This window comes from Corvus moneduloides, chromosome 1, assembly GCF_009650955.1.
Source record: "Corvus moneduloides isolate bCorMon1 chromosome 1, bCorMon1.pri, whole genome shotgun sequence".
Taxonomy (NCBI): Eukaryota; Metazoa; Chordata; class Aves; order Passeriformes; family Corvidae; genus Corvus; species Corvus moneduloides.
Genome location: NC_045476.1, coordinates 69,247,648 through 69,265,800, shown reverse-complemented (window position 1 = coordinate 69,265,800; position 18,153 = coordinate 69,247,648). Strand labels below are relative to the sequence as shown.

The 18,153-nt window shown below is 39.6% G+C and overlaps 1 protein-coding gene across 2 annotated transcripts; it reads left to right on the top strand.

Annotated features, from left to right (window-relative positions):
• Positions 1-908: 908 nt before the first annotated feature.
• On the top strand, positions 909-17,311 carry MCUR1 (mitochondrial calcium uniporter regulator 1). Of its 2 annotated transcripts, XM_032114771.1 has the most exons (9): positions 909-1,269; positions 2,331-2,444; positions 3,898-4,001; positions 6,108-6,209; positions 7,889-7,930; positions 9,629-9,700; positions 13,185-13,238; positions 14,426-14,540; positions 15,848-17,311. In XM_032114771.1, the coding sequence occupies exons 1-9, from the start codon at positions 1,032-1,034 to the stop codon at positions 15,901-15,903; spliced, it is 897 nt and encodes a 298-aa protein (XP_031970662.1). In that variant the 5' UTR covers positions 909-1,031; the 3' UTR covers positions 15,904-17,311. The 2 variants fall into 2 exon arrangements, with proteins under 2 accessions (XP_031970662.1, XP_031970670.1); XM_032114779.1 differs by lacking the exon at positions 13,185-13,238.
• The last annotated feature ends 842 nt before the right edge of the window (positions 17,312-18,153 follow it).

Here is an 18,153-nt window from a genome sequence, read left to right as displayed (position 1 = left end):
ATCAATGGCTTCCACTGTTCTGCTTTATCACCACAGCAGCTGGAGGCAGGTGCTGCTAAAGACTTGCTGGCCTTGTGCACATGCAGTCTCAGCTGCAGTGACACTGCCATGTGCCACGATGGGTCACCTACCTTTGCGTTTATATAGATACACCTAAATGATGCCATCTTCATACTGATTTGCTGTAATTATTGAGTCTAGCAGGAAGAAGAAAAGATGCTGCATGCTTTTTTCTGTGAGCTTGTATCTAACAGAAAAAGTATCAACTTGCTCTGAAATAAGTGCTGCCTGGAGAAAATGGCAGTGGGATGAACCGACCTCTTCTCCTATTAATTTCCTACAAATATTGTGTCTTAACAACAGCACCTAAGGAAAAAACCTTGTTTTCCTGTATTTCCCAGAAACCTCCATTTTTGGCAGAACGAAACACACAGCACAGTTGACCCACTCTAGTGCTTAGGGCACCTGTTCAATGGTTAAGGCCCCAGACCCAGCCGGTTGCCCACCCCTGCGCATTACTCGGTTAATAACTTCAAGCCCCGAAATCTCAGTTCCACTGCACAGCGACAAGTTTTGTCTGAAATTGTTTGTCTGGTTTAGTAGTTATGGGGTTACAGTGGCCGTGCTGCACTGACGGTAGAACTAGATGATCTCAAAGGTCTCCTGCAGCCTTGACGATGCTATGACCCCACGATTTTCCGATTCCATGACCGGGGGACTGCCCGTCTCCACCGGATCGAGCCCGCACCGCCCTCGCAAGCACCGCCCCGCAGAAACCCGGGCCCGCCCGCGCCGCTCTTCTCGCCGCGGCTGCCGCGTGAGCCGTAGAATCAATCGCCGTCGCTGGCGGCGTCACCTGCCGTGTTCGGCTGCGTCCCGGAGGCGGAAGCGGGACGGCGCCTGTGGCGGAAGTGAGACGCCGGGGCGGCGTGTGCTCAGCGATGGCATCCCAGTAGTGGCGACGGCGGCAGCCGCAGCGGTTTCCGTCCTTCCCCTCCCCTTTTCCGCCGTCGGGACCGGGTGGCGTGGCCATGGCCGGGGCCCAGGCGGCCGCGAGCGGCGGGGGGCGGGCGCTGCTGCTGCTGCTGTTGCGGCCGCGCGGCTCGGACGGCGCCTCACGTGACGGCCGCGCGCCCGCGTCCCCCGCGCGCCGCTGCCTCGGCGACTGGCGGTGCCCGCCCGCAGCGCAGCCGGGCCCCGGCGGCGGCGCCGTGTGGGGAAGGGGCGGTGGGAGCGGCGGGGGGAGCCGGCGGCACCGCGGGGAGCGGGGTGAGCCTCTGGGAGTGAAGTGTCCTGAGAGCACAGAGAGCTCGGGCAGTGGGCATGGAGAAGGGTCTGAAGCGCAGGTCCCATGCGGAGCAGCTGAAGGAGTTGGGGCTGTTTAGTCTGGAGGAAAGGAGGCTCAGGGGGGACCTTATCGCTCTCTACAACTACTCGAAAGCAGAGGGTTGCAAAGGGCAGGTCGGCCTCTTCGAGACAACCAGCGACAGGGTAAGAGGACGTAGCCTCAAGCTGCGCCAGGGGAGGTTTAGGTTGGACATTAGGAAGAATATCTTCACAGAAAAGGTGGCTGGACTCTGGAATGGGCTGCCCAGGGAGGTGGTGGAGTCACCGTCCCCAGAGGTGTTTAAGGAAAGACTGGACGTGGCACTCAGTGCCATGGTCTGGTTGACAAGGTGGTGCTCGCTCGTAGGTTGGACTCGATGATCGCAAAGGTCTTTTCCAAGCTAATTGATTCTCAGATTCTGCCTCTTGGCGACTCACCTCATGCCCCACCTCACGTTAATTCTGTCAGGGTGCTTTATACACTACATATTCCTGTGGAAACAACGCACTGTCTTAGATCGGCATTCAATGTTGAAAGTATTTTCTGCAAAAACAATAAATGGCAAATTGTGAGCGATTACTTTCTTTTTCTAAATGGCAAGTGATGAAGGTTCACTTCTTTAACAAAGAAGGGACAGAGCGTGTGGATTTAGCCCTCACAGCTTTGAAGTGCTCACAAGTCCCATCTGCTGAGGTGATTCCAGTAAAGGAACCAGATGCAGGACCCTGTCACTTGGTGGGATTTTTCCCAGAACACTGTATTCATGGAGAGCATCTTGTAAGGGCAGCAGTAGTGTAGTGTCCTGTTTTCTAGCTCTTGCACATAGAATTTATTGGTCAAATGTCTTTTGACTTCCAAGCAGGCTGTGTGGTAATCTCAACACAAAGTATTTTGTCATTAAGTGAAAAACATTCTGGGTAGTAGGGAAACTCCTGGAAAGCAAACATGTTGATAAAATAGTCTTAAGAAATAACTTTGATTTTGTTTTGTTTTTTTTTTCCAGATGTAAGCATCTCTGTGTCGTCATCTCTACAAAGCAAAGAGAATATTTCCTTACTGGGAAATAGGAGGCTTTATTTTGACACTCATGCGCTGGTATGCCTCTTGGAAGCAAATGGTAATTTGTTTGAACAAAGTAACTACTTTTAGTGTCTTTCATGAGTGGTTTTTTAGTTTACAAAGTTTGTTACTTTTCCTTGACATGTAGTGTTATATCTTGTTTCTGATGGATCTTTTGGGGCTTATCTATATACTAGGTAAGGACATACAGGGTTTTCTTTCAAAAAGGAAACAGTGAGCCTATATAACTTTGTTTGGAATTATTTATTACCATATTGGTAGTTACAAATGCTAAGAAAAAAATGAAATTTTAAGAACTGAGAGCAAAAAACTCCAGAGTTTTCAAGATAGTGGTTTAAAATGTATTAATTGGATTCCTTCATATGTAGTATATTGCACCTTGAATATGCATCAGTGTGTTACAATCAGATGGAATACAGGCTACTTTGTACAGTGCAGCTTTTAGGATAGAGCATAGGATTCGCTATAAAACAGTATTATGCTAAAATATAGATAGGGGAATAGATTATTTTGGATTCAATGCTGAGGTGGGAGAGGTACCCTAAAGTGAAGCTCAGTATACTGAAGAGTCTTGTAATAGCTCTCCATTCCTAAAACAGAGAGGTCCTAGTCCCCTTCCCCCTGCCAGGTGGTTTCTTCTTTTTCCATGTGCCAGGAACTTCTTAGGAAACTCTCCAACCCTTTTGCTTGGTTGATATTCTGAGACACTAATTTAATGAGCTGCTGGCTCAATTGAGTGAGCACAGGTCAGAGTGTCAAAAGGAAGGATAAGTGGAGAGGGAGCCTTTTGGTGGTAGTAAACTTTTATATCAGCTCAGCTGTTGAAAGTGACTTGCTCTCAGCTGTGCTCGCTGATGCTGAACTGCTGGTTAGTTTGAAATAATCATGCTTTTGAAAGTGTTTCTTTTCATAATGATTAACTCTTGTTCGTGATATTTTTACTCCTACATTATGAGGGTGGAAAAGATGAAGGTATATTTTAGGGACAGTGTTTTACTATAGTTTCCAGTACATTCAGTTTAAAAATTTTCTGATAAGCACTCAGAAGCTGGCAGACCTAAAATCAGGGCAGTTGGCTTTGTTTTTAGTTGTTGAGTTTTGTACATCTTCAGTGGTACTGAAGTTTTATAGTATAATGAAGTAAGTATCTACTTTTCAGAGTCAGAATTCTTGCTTGCTCGTGGAGATAACCACATGTGAGAGGTGACATTCCACAGTAACTCTAGAAAACTCCCTGTTTATCCTTCTGATAGTATAACAGTGCTGCACTATGGAAGCAGTCATCCTATGTCACAGACTTAGTTTTGGTGTGGGGAAACTTGGAGGTACTGACTGTGTTCTTTTGTTAGTGCTGGATCAAGAGGTCTGTGTTTTATTATCTTTCATAACTGACATTTGTTGTAATTTGGTGCTGAGTATCAGCAAGTGGCGTTTCTGTAAACTGTCCAGATTTGGATCTCTGTCTGAATGTCGCATTTTGTTTCGCTTAGGGTTCACTACTCAGCAGTCGGAGGTCATTGTATCTGCATTAGTGAAAATCATGAACACCAACCTGGATATGATTTACAAGGACATGGTCACCAAAGTACAGCAGGTTAGATCAGAGGCAGTGGTGGAGTTAAAGTGAATTAAAGCCTTGTATGCCTGCTAATGAAATATGTGTTGCTATTTGTTACTGTTAGACACTGCATTTTAAAAGTTTGAAGGTGAAGAGAAAACATTCCTCTGCATCTATTGACTGGTTCATTTTGTCTTGAGTTTATCAGATAGTTACCAAAGTGTTGTGACGGACCTTGAGATTTTAGTACTGTGGGTTGGTATGCAAACCACAAGTAGTTTTTTAGTTTCAACCTTACAGTATGACACAGAGTTACTGAGAAGGCTTAGGCAGGCATAAGAGGTATTCAATGCATGGATTTTAATTTCTACATGTATTCTTTTGTAGACTTGTAACAAGGAAGTACAGATCCACTCAGTTATTTACCACCCTGTTATGTGGGGCTTTTTTATTTATCTCTATGTCTCACAGTGACATTTTGTTGTATTAGAATCGAGCTGAAGTACAACCGCTGGGGCTGCTCTGTGAGCCTGGGGTTCCCAGTCCCAGGTCACCTTCTGAACTCAAGTAGTAACTTGTTTCATAGTAACAAGGCTGCTGTTTTGAGACATGAGAAAACAGCAGCTGCTGTGCCTGTAGTATAATAGTCTTGGCAGAAGGGTATCTCATTAAAAAGTGGAATACTGCAAAGGTGGATTTTGTGCCGCTTTCCATCTAGGGAGGTTTCAGGCCATCCTTACTAGCATTTAGATTGTAGGCAGACCAGATGTGGGAGTCCTTCATCCTCTTGTGCTGAATTTGTTCCACAGTCACTCAGAGAATGCCACGTCAATGGGTCCTTTTCTCCCATGGTTAGCTGTATTTTACAATAAACAGTCTCAGCCTCCTTCTGTGCCTAGCTTTTTTTAATGAATGTTGTTTTGTGTTGAGTTTAATGTTGCTACTGATAGTGGAAGTTTTCTGAGACTGTTAGATTTGACCCTCAGGTGACTTTCTGCCATTAAGATGCAATGTGTAGGTTTGTATGGCAGCTCGGGAAGTGTGTGTGCCATCAACACTGGGCCACATGATAAATCTGTACTTCCTATAGTCTTTGCACAAGGGCTTCTGCAGAAAGAGAACAGAGAATTGGAAGAAAGATACGGAATGTTGTGGATGAGCTATTATCAAAGTATTACCTTGGTTAGATAAAACCTTAAGGTAAAACAGATATGCATGTGTGTGTATGTATAGACATGAAGAGGAGAAAGAATATGGAAGATTCTGGTCTCTGTTTGCTGAGTCCACTGAGGAGAAGAGAGAACAAGAGCAATCTGGAGACACTGAGGAGTAAGAAAAGAGGTGTCCATGCAGTACTCTTTCTGTAGATTTTTTGTAATGTGTCCAGACCACTGACCCATTTTTTTTAGTCTTGTGGTCAGGTAGCCTGGAGAGGCAACTTTAGATGCTACTTCGAAATAAAATGCTGCAAGGTAGAATAGCATTTTGTGACAAAACTGAAGCTAGAGTGCTGTGTCAGGTTTGTAGGGTCTTAGTCCAGAACCAAAAGCAAGGGACTACTTACTGGAGGAAGATCTTTAGTAGAGCAGGCAGTTGCTATTTGCACGTGTGGGTAGTGTAGGACCTAGAACAATGTCTACAGACTTTTCCATTCTTGAAAGTTGCAGAGAATTCTTGTTTGTCTTCTGTCAGTTCAGTGTAATGGACCTAGAAGAGCAATTCAAAGCATCAGTGCGTGATTCTGAGTAGTGAGGCAGAGTGACTTCCCTGCCGGGAGAGGCAAAAAAGGAGGTAATTACAGAAGAGTATGGTTGTGCTGAGGAATTTTGGATTGAAGGCCAGCTTTCCTGATTTGGCTCAGAGACAGCTGAGCCAAAAGCAAATGTTTCCTAGGTTAATAATTGAATTATTCTGATCTGTGTTAGCACTGCCAGTTTTGTCAGACATTACCAACGTTTGAGCCTAACTTGCTTATTTTGTCACTGTCACTCTATCTTGCTTTCTGAAACTTGGATAATCAATCTGAAATTGCTGAATTAAAAATTTCAGGGTACCAAAATAGTCTTTCATATTTGTAGGCACAGATGAGAAAAAGCATGATAGTTGTGATATGTTCTGAGATTCTTCTTCCATCTTTTAAAGGAAATTGCACTTCAGCAAGTAATGTCCCATATTGGTGGTGTGAAAAAGGACATGATTATTTTGGAAAAAAGTGAATTTTCAGCACTTCGCTCAGAAAACGAGGTAAAAGTCACTGTCTTGGAAAGTGCTACTCTAGAACTTGCCTTTGTTTTTTTTTTTCCTAATGATGTAGAAAAGCATCTTGTACCTAAGGAGATGACTGGGGCTGGGATGGTTTGGTGGCCATTCACTAGTGGGGTCCCTCAGGGGTCTGTGCTGGGGCCAGTTCTGTTCAATATTTTTATTGATTACACGGATGAGGGTACTGAGTCTTTCATTAGTTAATTTGCGGATGACACTAAGCTGGGAGCATGTGTCAATCTGCTGGAAGGTAGGAGAGCTCTGCAGAGGGACCTGGAATGGTTGGATGGGTGGGCAGAGTCCAATAGGATGAAGTTTAGTAAGTCCAAGTGCCGAGTCCTGTGTTTTGGCCACAGTAACCCCCTGCAACATTACAGGCTGGAGGCGGTGTGGCTGGACAGTGCCCAGGTGGAAAGGGACCTGGGGGTATTGGTCAACAGCCGATTAAACATGAGCCAGCAGTGTGCCCTGGTGGCCAAGAAGGCCAAGGGCATTCTGGCCTGTGTCAAAAACAGGGTGGGCCAGCAGGACCAGGAAAATCATTCTTCCCCTGTACTCGGCACTAGTGAGGCCGCACCTTGAGCGCTGTGTCCAGTTCTGGGCCCCTGAGTTCAGGAAGGATGTTGAGATGCTTGAACGCGTCCAGAGGAGGGCAACAAGGCTGGTGAGGGGCTTGGAACACAAGCCCTATGAGGAACGACTGAGGGAGCTGGGGTTGTTTAGCCTGGAGAAAAGGAGACTCAGGGGTGACCTTATCACTCTCTACAACTTCCTGAAAGGTGGTTGTAGTCAGGTGGGGGTGGTCTCTTTCTCCAGGCAGCAGCTGATAGAACGAGAGGACACAGTCTTAAGCTGCACCAAGGGAAATAGAGGTTGTATATTAGGAAAAAGTTTTTCATGGAAAGAGTGGTGAAGTACTGGAATTGTCTGCCCGGGGAGGTGGTGGAATCACCATCCCTGGATGTGTTTAAAAAAGATGGGATGTGGCACTCAGTGCCATGGTTTAGTTGAGGTGTTAGGGCATGGGTTGGACTCGATGATCTCAGAGGTCTCTTCCATCCTGGTGATTCTGTGATTTAATGACCTTGTTGACAGTGCAGAGCAGAGGGCACCTTCAGCAAGTCTGCAGATGATCCAAAGCTGGGAGTAGCAGCTGATACATTAGGCAGTTGTGGTGCCATTCATGGGAATATCAACAAGCTAGGAAAATGGAATGACAGCAATCAAATGAAGTTGAATGAATGGAAATGCCCAGTCCTGTCTCTGGGAATACCCTCAGCCACCAGGACAGGCTGGGGGTAACCAAAGGGAAAGCAGCTTGGCAGGAAGGGCCTGGGTGGACAGCAAGTTGACCATGAGCCAGTGATGAGTCCTTGTGGCAAAAGCAGCCAATGGCCTCCTGGGCTATATTAGGAGGGCTGCCAGTGGGACACTGCTAATTTCTGCCTTGTGCTGTTGTTTGGAAGGGCACAGTACTGAGTAAACAGGCATGTGTATTCATCTATATGCATACTGAGGACATAGAATAGTGCTTGGTTTGCCTGCCTTTTCATATTATGGATTATAGTCACTGTTACTGATCGTGCAAATTCAGTAGATTTCTAGATTGTGTGGTTTTATATACAGTAATAAAGTCTACAATTTTTTTTGTACTCTCACAGAAAATAAAACTTGAACTCCAACAGATGAAGAAGCAAGTCATGGTAAGATACCGTACCAATATAATTAAGAATTAACACCTGTCTAATTAGCTGGAAAAAATACAAAGTGTTCCTTTCAGAATTTTATTTTCTAAGCTGTGCTTAATTGTTATGATACATGTGATACTGAAATTGCTGTTGACAGTACAGTGTGGGCTGCAGCAAAGGCACTTTCATGCATACTTCATCTATGGGGACAGGAAACTGTGACTAGTACAAGAGGTGAACCAAAATATAACTGATGATATTTTTACTTATATGTCCTTAATTTAGATTCAGAAAGTAGCTGCTGTGTCACAGTTAAGGCTGAGTGAAGTTCTGCATTTAGGGCTGCCTGTACATTAAAGATGCAGCATACATTTAAAATTATAGTACTTACTAATTGTGGGAGTTTGATTGCTCAGTTTGGTGATTTTTTGTTTCTTTTTTCTCTGAAGGCTTACCTGTTACCTGTCCAGAATTTAAAACAGTCAACAAATGTAACAATTTAAAATGGGTTTTTAAGGCCACCAAGTTTGGGACCATTATGTTTGGTCCTGTTTGTTTGGGAGCAAATGACCATTGCACGAAAACAGGCTCTGTGTAGAAAACTTATTTTAAAATACATTTGGCATCTAATTTTTGAATTGTAACTTATTTTATGCCTTCAGTTGCATGTAAATGCGTTAGTGTAATCCACTGGTAGAGAGCATCAGCTTTTCTCAAAAGCTAGATGTCTTCATAGTTTACTTTTAACTGTAAATTTAATTCTCACAAGGGCAGGTTGTTCTATGCTTGCTCAAAAAGACACAATGTAAATTTTCAAGGAAAAATATTTCTATTTTTTTCTTTATTAAACTGTAATGTATTCTGTTGCAATGACAACTAATGATAAACCAATTAAAAGTTCAAAATTCAAGCATAGAAATTGAGTCTAATTATTGTTAATGCTAACCTAATGAGTTGGCATTGGCCTACTTGAGAAATGCTTACTTGGTTCTAGCAGTAGAATCTCCCAGAGCATCAGCAGTCTTTTGCTTCTCCCACATATTCATCTGATCAGCAGTTTGCTGCATGACAAACTGTCAGCTGGCTGAAATTCCTGCCAGGAGGTTGCATTAAAATGGCACCTGTCACCGGGAAAAGCAGGAGTAGCTCACAGCTATTGATAAAGTCAAATGCAAGTGTATAACTTAATGGTAGTTTTAAGAAGTTAGGTGTATAAAAATGTAAATAAAAGTTTCCTGACTTTTAAAATGTCTGTAGCTTTTTCTGAAAACCCTAGATGTAGTCTTTGGAAACAGATTTTCTTTTACATTGGAAGGTGAGAAACTGCTTTGAAAGTTATTTTGAGCATCAAGATTGCTTTGTGGAAGAAATCCAACTTACAGGTGTAGCCAGGCATGTGTTTCTAGATATCAGAGAGAGTTACAGGGTATATGAAACATGCTCTGCATTTATAGAAGGATGTGCTCTCAGTTAAGTGCTGTTCTCAGGGTTAAAAGTAATTTCTAGTTTTTGATTTTGAGATCCAATTCATACTATAGAACATCATATTTCCCAGGCGAAGAATAGAAATACTTCTGAAAATTATATACATTAATTGGAGAGAAGCTCAATTCATGAGATACATACATAAAGATACAATATATTTGTCTAATTCTTTCTGCTTATGACTAAACAGAAAATCTTACCTGCTGCTTTATCAATTTTTTCCATTAGGATGAAATTACCAAAGTTCGTGCAGATAACAAGTTAAACCTAAACCTAGAGAAGAGCAGAGTAAAAGAACTGGTAAGTTTTGGTTACTTTCTTTTAGAAACATCTCAATACTGAGTAATCTCCAAATTTGGGTAAAAGCATCTTACCCAAAGAGCATTTTCATACTAACCTATTGCATCACTCAGCTTCAAGATGGTATTAATCCAAGTTAGTCATCCTTATGCTGGTATATGCAAGGTGCCATGTTTGGGTATGTATGTTTTCCTTATTTTAATCTTGTTCTAATATCAGGATTAACATATTACACTTAAATATATTAGATATTTAATCTAATATGCTGACTAGCTGCCTAGAGGGTTTTCTATTTTATTAGTATATCTCTTTCTCTATTTTCACACTTAATAAACATTTTAACTTAATTCAATATTTTGTTGAATCATCATTGAAAATATTTCATTTCCCTGTATCTAGTTTGTCAGGAAATACCTATTGTGGAACTAGTTGTAGTTTTAATTTTAAGTTATCCTCGTTCATACTGGTTTTGAGCTTTGAAATACCTGGCAGATCTGAATTGATGTAATCTTAAATTAGGATAATGTAGATGTAAAATTGGAAGATTAACAAGTTTTTGCATTATACACAGGACTCTAAACAGAGTTCTGTTCTCATAGATTTTTTTTCCAGTAGCTTTTATGATCTCAGTGAAATGGCATCTTCTAAATTGAAGGATCTTTTAATGACTTTTTCTGTATTATTATTATTTCTTACTCAGTCCTTTTTCCCAGGTGCATCATAAAGATGTAATATTTATCTTCAATCCAGGTAGTAAGAACTGTTCATGTAGATATCATTTATCTTCTGTATGTGCCCCTAGAAGTTTTTCACAGTGATTAGTTTAGGTAACAGCTGTGTTGGTGATTCAGTATAATGACTAACAGTCTGTTAGCCTGTGGTAGATGCTTGAATAAAGTACAATTTGAGCAGGTACACTTCTTGTTTAAAGGTTAATACTTCATGCTAATGTTTTAAAAAAACATCATATGAAATGTAGTCATTGTGTATTTCATAAGATTTGCAATACTTTGGGTTTACAAAACCTATATGAAACCACTGCAGCAGTGATAAATTAGGCAGCAGTGTTTTCTTGTATATTCATGTAGGAATCTGGACTTTTGTCTATTGTGCAGAACACAACTTTATTTTGCCTCCCAGGAAAGGCAAACTGTGCACGTCAACTTTCTCTTTAAAAAGTTGACCAACTTTGTAGTCTATTGTGCAACTATAATTTCATAGTTTCTATGGAGACTGCTCTTCTTTTTTTTCCTCCCCCCACCCCACCATTTAATTGCCAGCTCTGCAGTGTGTGAACAGAAAAGGAAAAAGGCAGCTGAATGGGGAGCAGGTTGTAGCACATATGCTGAGTTGGGGGAAAGACATAGTCCAGTATTTTCTATAGTAGGCACAGCATCATTGTTATATTTACTTCAATTGTAATGTGACTATGGACTGAATACCCAGCTTTCTAAGAATAAAACTCAGGATAATTGAGGGTTACTGTGCATTCTTACTAAGTTACTTTTCAGAAGAGAAATGTCCAAAGTTTTAATTGTTTTAACTTGAAGCAATAAGTAAAATGTTCTTATCCTTCATTTTTACATGGAAAAAGTGCTGAAAGAGAATTTCACTTATGTTGGCAGTCTCATGTTTCAAACTCCAAATGCTTTATCTTTTATTTTTTGTAGTTTATTATCTTACAGCTTTATTTCTCAGAGAATCCTACATTGCTTAGTGCACATCTTTTTATGCTGCGACATATCTTCAGTGTACAGATGTGATTTAAAAATGTGAAGTACAGTACAAAAATTTATATATATTCATGTGTTCATGCATCACAGTGCCTCTAAGTTTGCTGTTAAAAAACTCAAGATGTATCTGACAAAATTGAATTTTTTCTGCACTGTGAAAAAGCGGACTTCAGGCGAAATCTCCCTGTTGAATTGCAGAGGGGGAGATTTAGCCTTGTCCTTCCTTCTTTTGTTTCTATGCACTGTTTATGTTGTTGTTACAGACGTGGTGATGGCTTGCAGTAAAATGTCAATTTCACTGTCTTAAACCTAAGATTAAAATCCTTGGGTCTGACCTAGAGAGTTCTAGACACAAAACAAAACTTTAAGAAACATCCAGAAAGAAGCTCGTAGAATATAAATAATTCAGAAGATGTGTATTTGGCTAACTGCACGTATTTAAATAAAACAGACAAACTATTTCAGTCCATAAAATTATTTTAATTCTCATGGTTCTTTTGGTACTGATCAATTCATTAATGTGAGGTCCAATTCTTGCATTTCTACCCAAACATAATTTTGATTAGATTATTTTATAAATACTCTGGCATCTTGACACTTTCAAAAATGGAGATTTATATAAAATATCTGAATTTCTTTTTTTATCCTTCTCTTCATTTTGCAGAATCTAGTGACTCTTTCATTAATTGTAGACATGCTGTTATTTGTTTTTATGTAGTTTTCTACATTTGTAGCAGCCTGCTGTCTTTTAACTTCAACTTGAGATCAGTCAAAAGTCCAAACAGAGCTCTAGATCTTTAAGGAGTGTTTTTCAGTGCTGAGGCATTTCTGTAGATTAATCTGATTTTAATGTTAAAATGAAATAAGCTTCCAGAGTGACAGAAAAATAAGGTGACTTTCCACATGGGAATGTCAATAGGTAAGGTTATTGCTGTTTAACTCAGGATTCTGAGATGGTTGCCTGATGACCTTAGTACTCTTCACTGGAGACTGGTGCTTTATCCATTGTCTATGAATAATTTAATTGCTCCAGTAGTGGGGCAGGAACCATTATAGGTGTCAAGGTAAATCAAGCCTGTTCATGAGTCAGAAAGGTAACCTGCTTTAAAGGCATGCTTCCTTATTTTGGATTTAACTTTTCCTTGAACCCAAATAGCCATAACTTAAAAATAAGCCACAACTTCTGATGATCCCCAAACAAAAGGCTTCATGTGTGATACAAATGTTCTGGTTTTGACAAATACACCATGAAATGGCAGAGGTCAGAACAATTCGAATTTTGAGTGCATACAGTGCTGGCTAAACATTTCGTTAATAACTGAGTTTGATGTGATTTAAAAGTGTTCTCCCCTTCCTGAAGGCAGCAGATGGTTGTGTCTTGGTTGTGCTTGTATGCTCAATGGATTAGTCAACTGTTCCAGAGTTACTGCTCAGAGTCATAGGTCCTTGTTTTTCAGAAATGCAAATCTGCCAGCCTTTCTTCCAGCTGCTTACTAATATATACAGTCTTTGTGAAAGGTGGGTGTCTGAAGAACTTGTTGCACTTCACATTTCTGAAGTGTGCTTTTCAAAAGGACAGCAGGTACCCTACAATGCTGTCTGCCAAGTGCTGCCAGGCAATAATCTTGTCCAGATTATGTGTTCTACGTAATTTGGAAACAGAGAAACATGCTTTTAAGTGGGAAAAAAAAAAAAAAGGAAAAAGAGTTTAAGGACAGTATCATGTTTAACTTTTTTTTCCCCTCTTCTAGTATTCACTTAATGAAAGAAAACTACTTGAAATGAGGACAGAAATAGTGGAATTGGTAAGAACTTAGTAGCTGATTATAACACAGCAAATCTTTTTGTACTTGTGTTATAGACCTGGTATCCTTTATGGACTTGGTGATGTCCTTATGCACTTTAACTTAAGTGTCTACAGAATAAAAATTCATATATATTATTAGACCCTCTGCATGTATATATAAGCTGTTCAGTAGTCACTTTATTTTGAAACCACATGCATGTAGTATTTTCTGTAAATGAAATTCCACTCATAGCGTGAAATTAATTCTTTCCGCCACGTTCAGAGAGAAACTCATTGCTAGACTGATTTGCCTTCATTTTAGAGGAGGTTTTTACCAAGCACTGCTACTTCTCTTTGTTTCCTTTCTGTAGTTTAGGGAATTATCCTTATGAAGTCATCTAGCACTAAATCATTAACTGATTCACAATGTTTCAGTAGTGCTGATCTGAAACTATCAGCAACTCAGCAGCTGTTGTTCTCAGTTTACAAGTTGGATTTTTCAGTCTCTTCTGTAGTAATTCTATCCCATATTTTTTAGCAGAAGTCCTGTCTTCTATCATAATCAAATTCTGAATTTGTAGCTGGTTTTGTGGTAAAACTCATTGCAAGACAAAGACGTGCTTTCCTACAGAAAGCCAACAGAAGACCAATTCTCAGTTTTTAAATGATCCATAAATCTCTCTGCTCCAGTATGATTTTGTCACGAGAGGCTCTTAGGCTTCTCAATAGCTCTTACAATTGAGCAGTGACTTTAGTCAGTGGGCTGAATGACAGATTGAAGTTAATGTTTATGCTGTTAGATTGAGATAAGAAGGCATCCAGTTCTGCCAGTTTCTAGATTACTTGTTAAGGAACATGTAATCACATACATTTCCTGAGTTCACCAAATTACTCAATTCCTTGGATATAAGCAGCTAAGAAGGAACTTCTTCTCTTTGAATAAGGTCTGTATTATCTCAATTGGTTAGAGCATGATGCTAATGACACCAAGGTTGTGGACTCCATCCCTGTACAGGCCATTCACTTCAGAGCTGGACTTATCTTTGTGGATCCCTTCCAACTCAGAATATTCTGTAACTTCTGTGAGAATGCAAATTAACATGCATTTAAGGAGGAAGCAAAAATACAACTTGAAGGGATGGGTTAAATTTCTAAATAAACTAGGAAGTGTTCAAATTGCATAATTTTGTGGCTTTTGCTTTTTAGCATGCACAACAAGACCGAGCTCTGACCCAAACAGACAGAAAAATAGATACAGAAGTTGCAGATCTGAAAACAATGCTCGAATCACACAAACTTGATAATATTAAATATTTAGCAGGTAAGGAATCTGGGGTTTGTCTCTGATGGTGAAACTGCCAAACACTGTTAAATGTTTGGCAAACTCTCAATTGACTCTATTCATAAAGGCCCTGATTAAAAAAAACCCAAACAAACAAAATTGAAATAGTCTTAGGCAAGATTAGCAGCCTTATTTCTGTACTTAACACACAGTTTTCTGTGATACACAACTTTATTTTGCATGGGCTTATTTCAGGTTTTTGCCCTTCTTTATACTGTTAATAATAATATGTGTGAGAAATTTAAATGACTGCCTGTTAACAAGGACCAAAAAGTTCTTCTGTGCCTGACTTAATTTATGTAAGCAGCCTGCTTTGTGCCTTACTTCTTCATCCATCTGATGGAGATCTATGTGCAGAAAGGAACATTTCAGCTTTTCTGACTGTTCAAGGCCACATATTCTTTAAACTTGCATATTTACAGAAGTGCTTGGAGAAAATATTATGTATGTGTGCCTACTATTGCCCTAGGTAATTTTAATATTTTGACATTTTAGTACTGAGCGTGCAGTACTATTAAATGAGGTTTGCGGTAGAAAATTATTATTCTTCTGATTTAGATTTTCTGATTATTTTTTCACGGTGGGTTTTATCAAAAGTACAATCACATAAGCCTATTCATAGTACTATATTTCAGACAAATCTTTTAAAGAGAACCAGTAAAATGGAAAATAAAAGGTGCTTTATTAAAATGAGAGGAAATTCTTTTCCCTGCCATTCCTACTCAAAACCAAGTTGAACTCTAAATGGAAGAAAAAATAATTAAAAATCATTTGCATTGTGTTTGAAGTACTGCTGTTGCAAATAAAGGCAAAAATATTTTGTGTGTATATCTTGAAAGAAAAATGTGATTTCATTTAAGTAGAAATTTTAAAATTGGAAAAGCCTTGTTAAAAATGGCTTCCGTTTATTTGTTTGCTAAGTACTTGTCTGTGATTTATTAATCCTGTTACTTATTTCCTCATTTTACATCTGTAACTTGCTATATTGATCTTTTTGGAATGGTAAGCAAGTAAGGGTTTCTTTCAGCCTTTTGATAGTTTTCCAGCATTCTCTTTTGTTTTTTTCTCTCCTTATTTGTCATTTTTATACTCTTCCTACCTTGAAATGGTTTGTTCTAAATGAAAAAACTTGATTTCTCACATGGGGGTGGGGTGGTTGTTGAACATTTAATATTGTAGTAAGAGGTGTACCTAGCTTTCTGAAGAGATGTTTGAGAGTTATTGATTTAATGTTATTTAATGTCAATATTAATGCCATTTTCCTCCCCATCTTTATTTTCTTTCAGGTTCAGTATTTACATGCCTTACTGTAGCACTGGGATTTTACCGTTTATGGATATAACAAAACATGAATTTAAAGGGACTTCTTCGTCTGAGTTTCTGAAAAAAAGAAGTTTTTAATCATTGCCTGGATTTTAGCCAAATCGTGGCTGTTTTATTTATTATTTTATAAAGCAGACTGTGTTGAGAATGTAACCAAAGACGTGCCTAGAAACAAACTGTGCACATACCTTGCATAGGTTGAACCTTACCTCTGACAGAAGCATTCTGCCGTTTCCCTCTGTTCTGAGCTGCAGGGCACCTGCTGCTGCCAAGTGTCCTGTATAGGCAAAGACTGGCATTCATGCCAGTCGAGTGGGCCTGCGTGCTGTAGAGAAAACCAATGGAATTATGTTCCTTTGCCTGCTTAGACACGCTGGCCAGACTCAGTTGCATGTATTGGAAGTATTGATGATTAGTGTAAAACTGAAGCTATGCATTCTGTGGCTTGGAGGCACTCTTGTATAAGTGGAGTTCGTGCTAATTGAATCATGCTTACTTCTCTCGCTCTAACACTTGTTCATACAGTTACTATGATCAAATATTTGTTTGGCTGTTTCTGTAACACAGCTATCAGCTTGTTTTCCAGATGGCTGCCCAATCAGTTGTGTTCATGAACAAGTTCTGTGTAAAGATAGCAGTGTTCACTGCTAGTTTTGTTTGTAAGGTATTTGTAGAGATTTTTGTGACTAACTTGCCTTTGGTACACGTAAGTATCTGATACTCATTCCATATGCTAATTGCTAGACTTACCACTGTAACTGGAAGTTTGAAACACAGTAACATACACTAGTTAATTCAGAGTTAGTTGATACAAACTGTCTCAGGTGCTGCCTTCTTGATGCTTCTAGAAAGGAAAGAGATTTTCAATGATGGTTGTGAATCAGGCTCTCAGGCAAGAGAACTGCAACAGTCTTCTGGGGGTTTATTGTTTCATTTTTTAAAAAATCATGTTGATTCTTCAAATGTGGAACTCCGATAGTGATTATAATAACTGAAGCAGTAGTGGACACCTGTAAAGATGTTTAATCCAGTTCTGAACAAACTCACGTGAATCAGTAAGTGCCACTGAAAGCAGTGAAGAAAGATGTCCAGTGTATCCAGGTATCTGTCATTCTTCCACTGATGAAATGACTGCTTTAGCAGCAGAGCTGCCATCTGTGTTCCTTCAGTTAAGGGAAATTTCCCTTTCCTGCTTGCTCTTAGGAGGGGCGATCAGTTTATGCACTGGTAATAAATGCTGTTAGAGCACAATAATGGCTTTGCTTAATGAGTAAAGCTTTTTGGCTACTTTGTGCCTGTACTGTAATAACTATTTAACATTTTTGTGGTTGGAAGTGCCAACTTTGATCATGTGCAAGTGCAGAGGAAGAAATGGATGCTTGTAACAATACTGGTCTGAAATAAAGAATTTTGAATATTTCATAGAATATGATGAGTTTTCATTTTAAAAGCAACTTTTTGATTTGAAAATGGTCTCTTTGGTTGAAGGTAAGTCACTGCCCATAGCAAGTCTTTTAAGCTAAGAATTCACAAAGTCAACAGCCCTTCTAAGATGCTGAAGAGGAGTAACATAAGGAAAATTATTATTGTAGACTAACTTAACAGCCCCTCTAAATTAATTAATTTATACTCAAGAATTCCACTCTTTTGTTTAAAAATTATTTTCTATACTAAGTCACAGGTTTTGACACCTCAAATTAGATAAGCAATAATTCAGTTTTTAGAATGACTTTGCTATTGGTCTTATCTTCCCAAGGCAGATGGTTCTATATATGTCCATGCAATCAGTACACGTTGGCCTGCAGGCTTGTGCATCTGACAAATAGTTGCTAAAATAACTATTTAAGACTAATTTTAAATATAGGATCTATCCTGCTAAAAACAGATACTGTGCAAATAAATTTCTATTTAGGGCAGGTGGAAGGAGGAAGTGAAAGATTATAGAGCACCAGCATCTTGGAATTACTGAGGTGTCAGCAAACCAGTACTTCTTGGTGAGTGTTTAAGCCAGGAATAAAGTAAATGTGTCGTTCAGGAAAAATACACTATAAATAGAACATAATTATTATCTCCTAGCCCATGAAGTCTTCAAGTGTTGTGTAAAAGCTTTTTACTCCGAGTCTGTGTGCATAGACGCAAAATCTCTCATTTCCTCTGTCTTTCTAACACTGTCTCATCATACATACCGTGAGTATTTATTGGCATTCCAAAAATAAAGAAAATCCCTCCATATATTTCCAAACACAAATTTGACAGAGATTTAAACTCA

What these genes read in the sequence shown, in the direction of transcription:
- MCUR1 (XM_032114771.1), top strand. Translation starts at nt 1,032, where the DNA reads ATGGCCGGGGCCCAGGCGGCCGCGAGCGGCGGGGGGCGGGCGCTGCTG. An exon ending in TGGTCACCAAAGTACAGCAG is followed by an intron (nt 4,002 to 6,107) that starts GTTAGATCAGAG and finishes CATCTTTTAAAG; the next exon opens with GAAATTGCACTTCAGCAAGT. An exon ending in TAATATTAAATATTTAGCAG is followed by an intron (nt 14,541 to 15,847) that starts GTAAGGAATCTG and finishes ATTTTCTTTCAG; the next exon opens with GTTCAGTATTTACATGCCTT.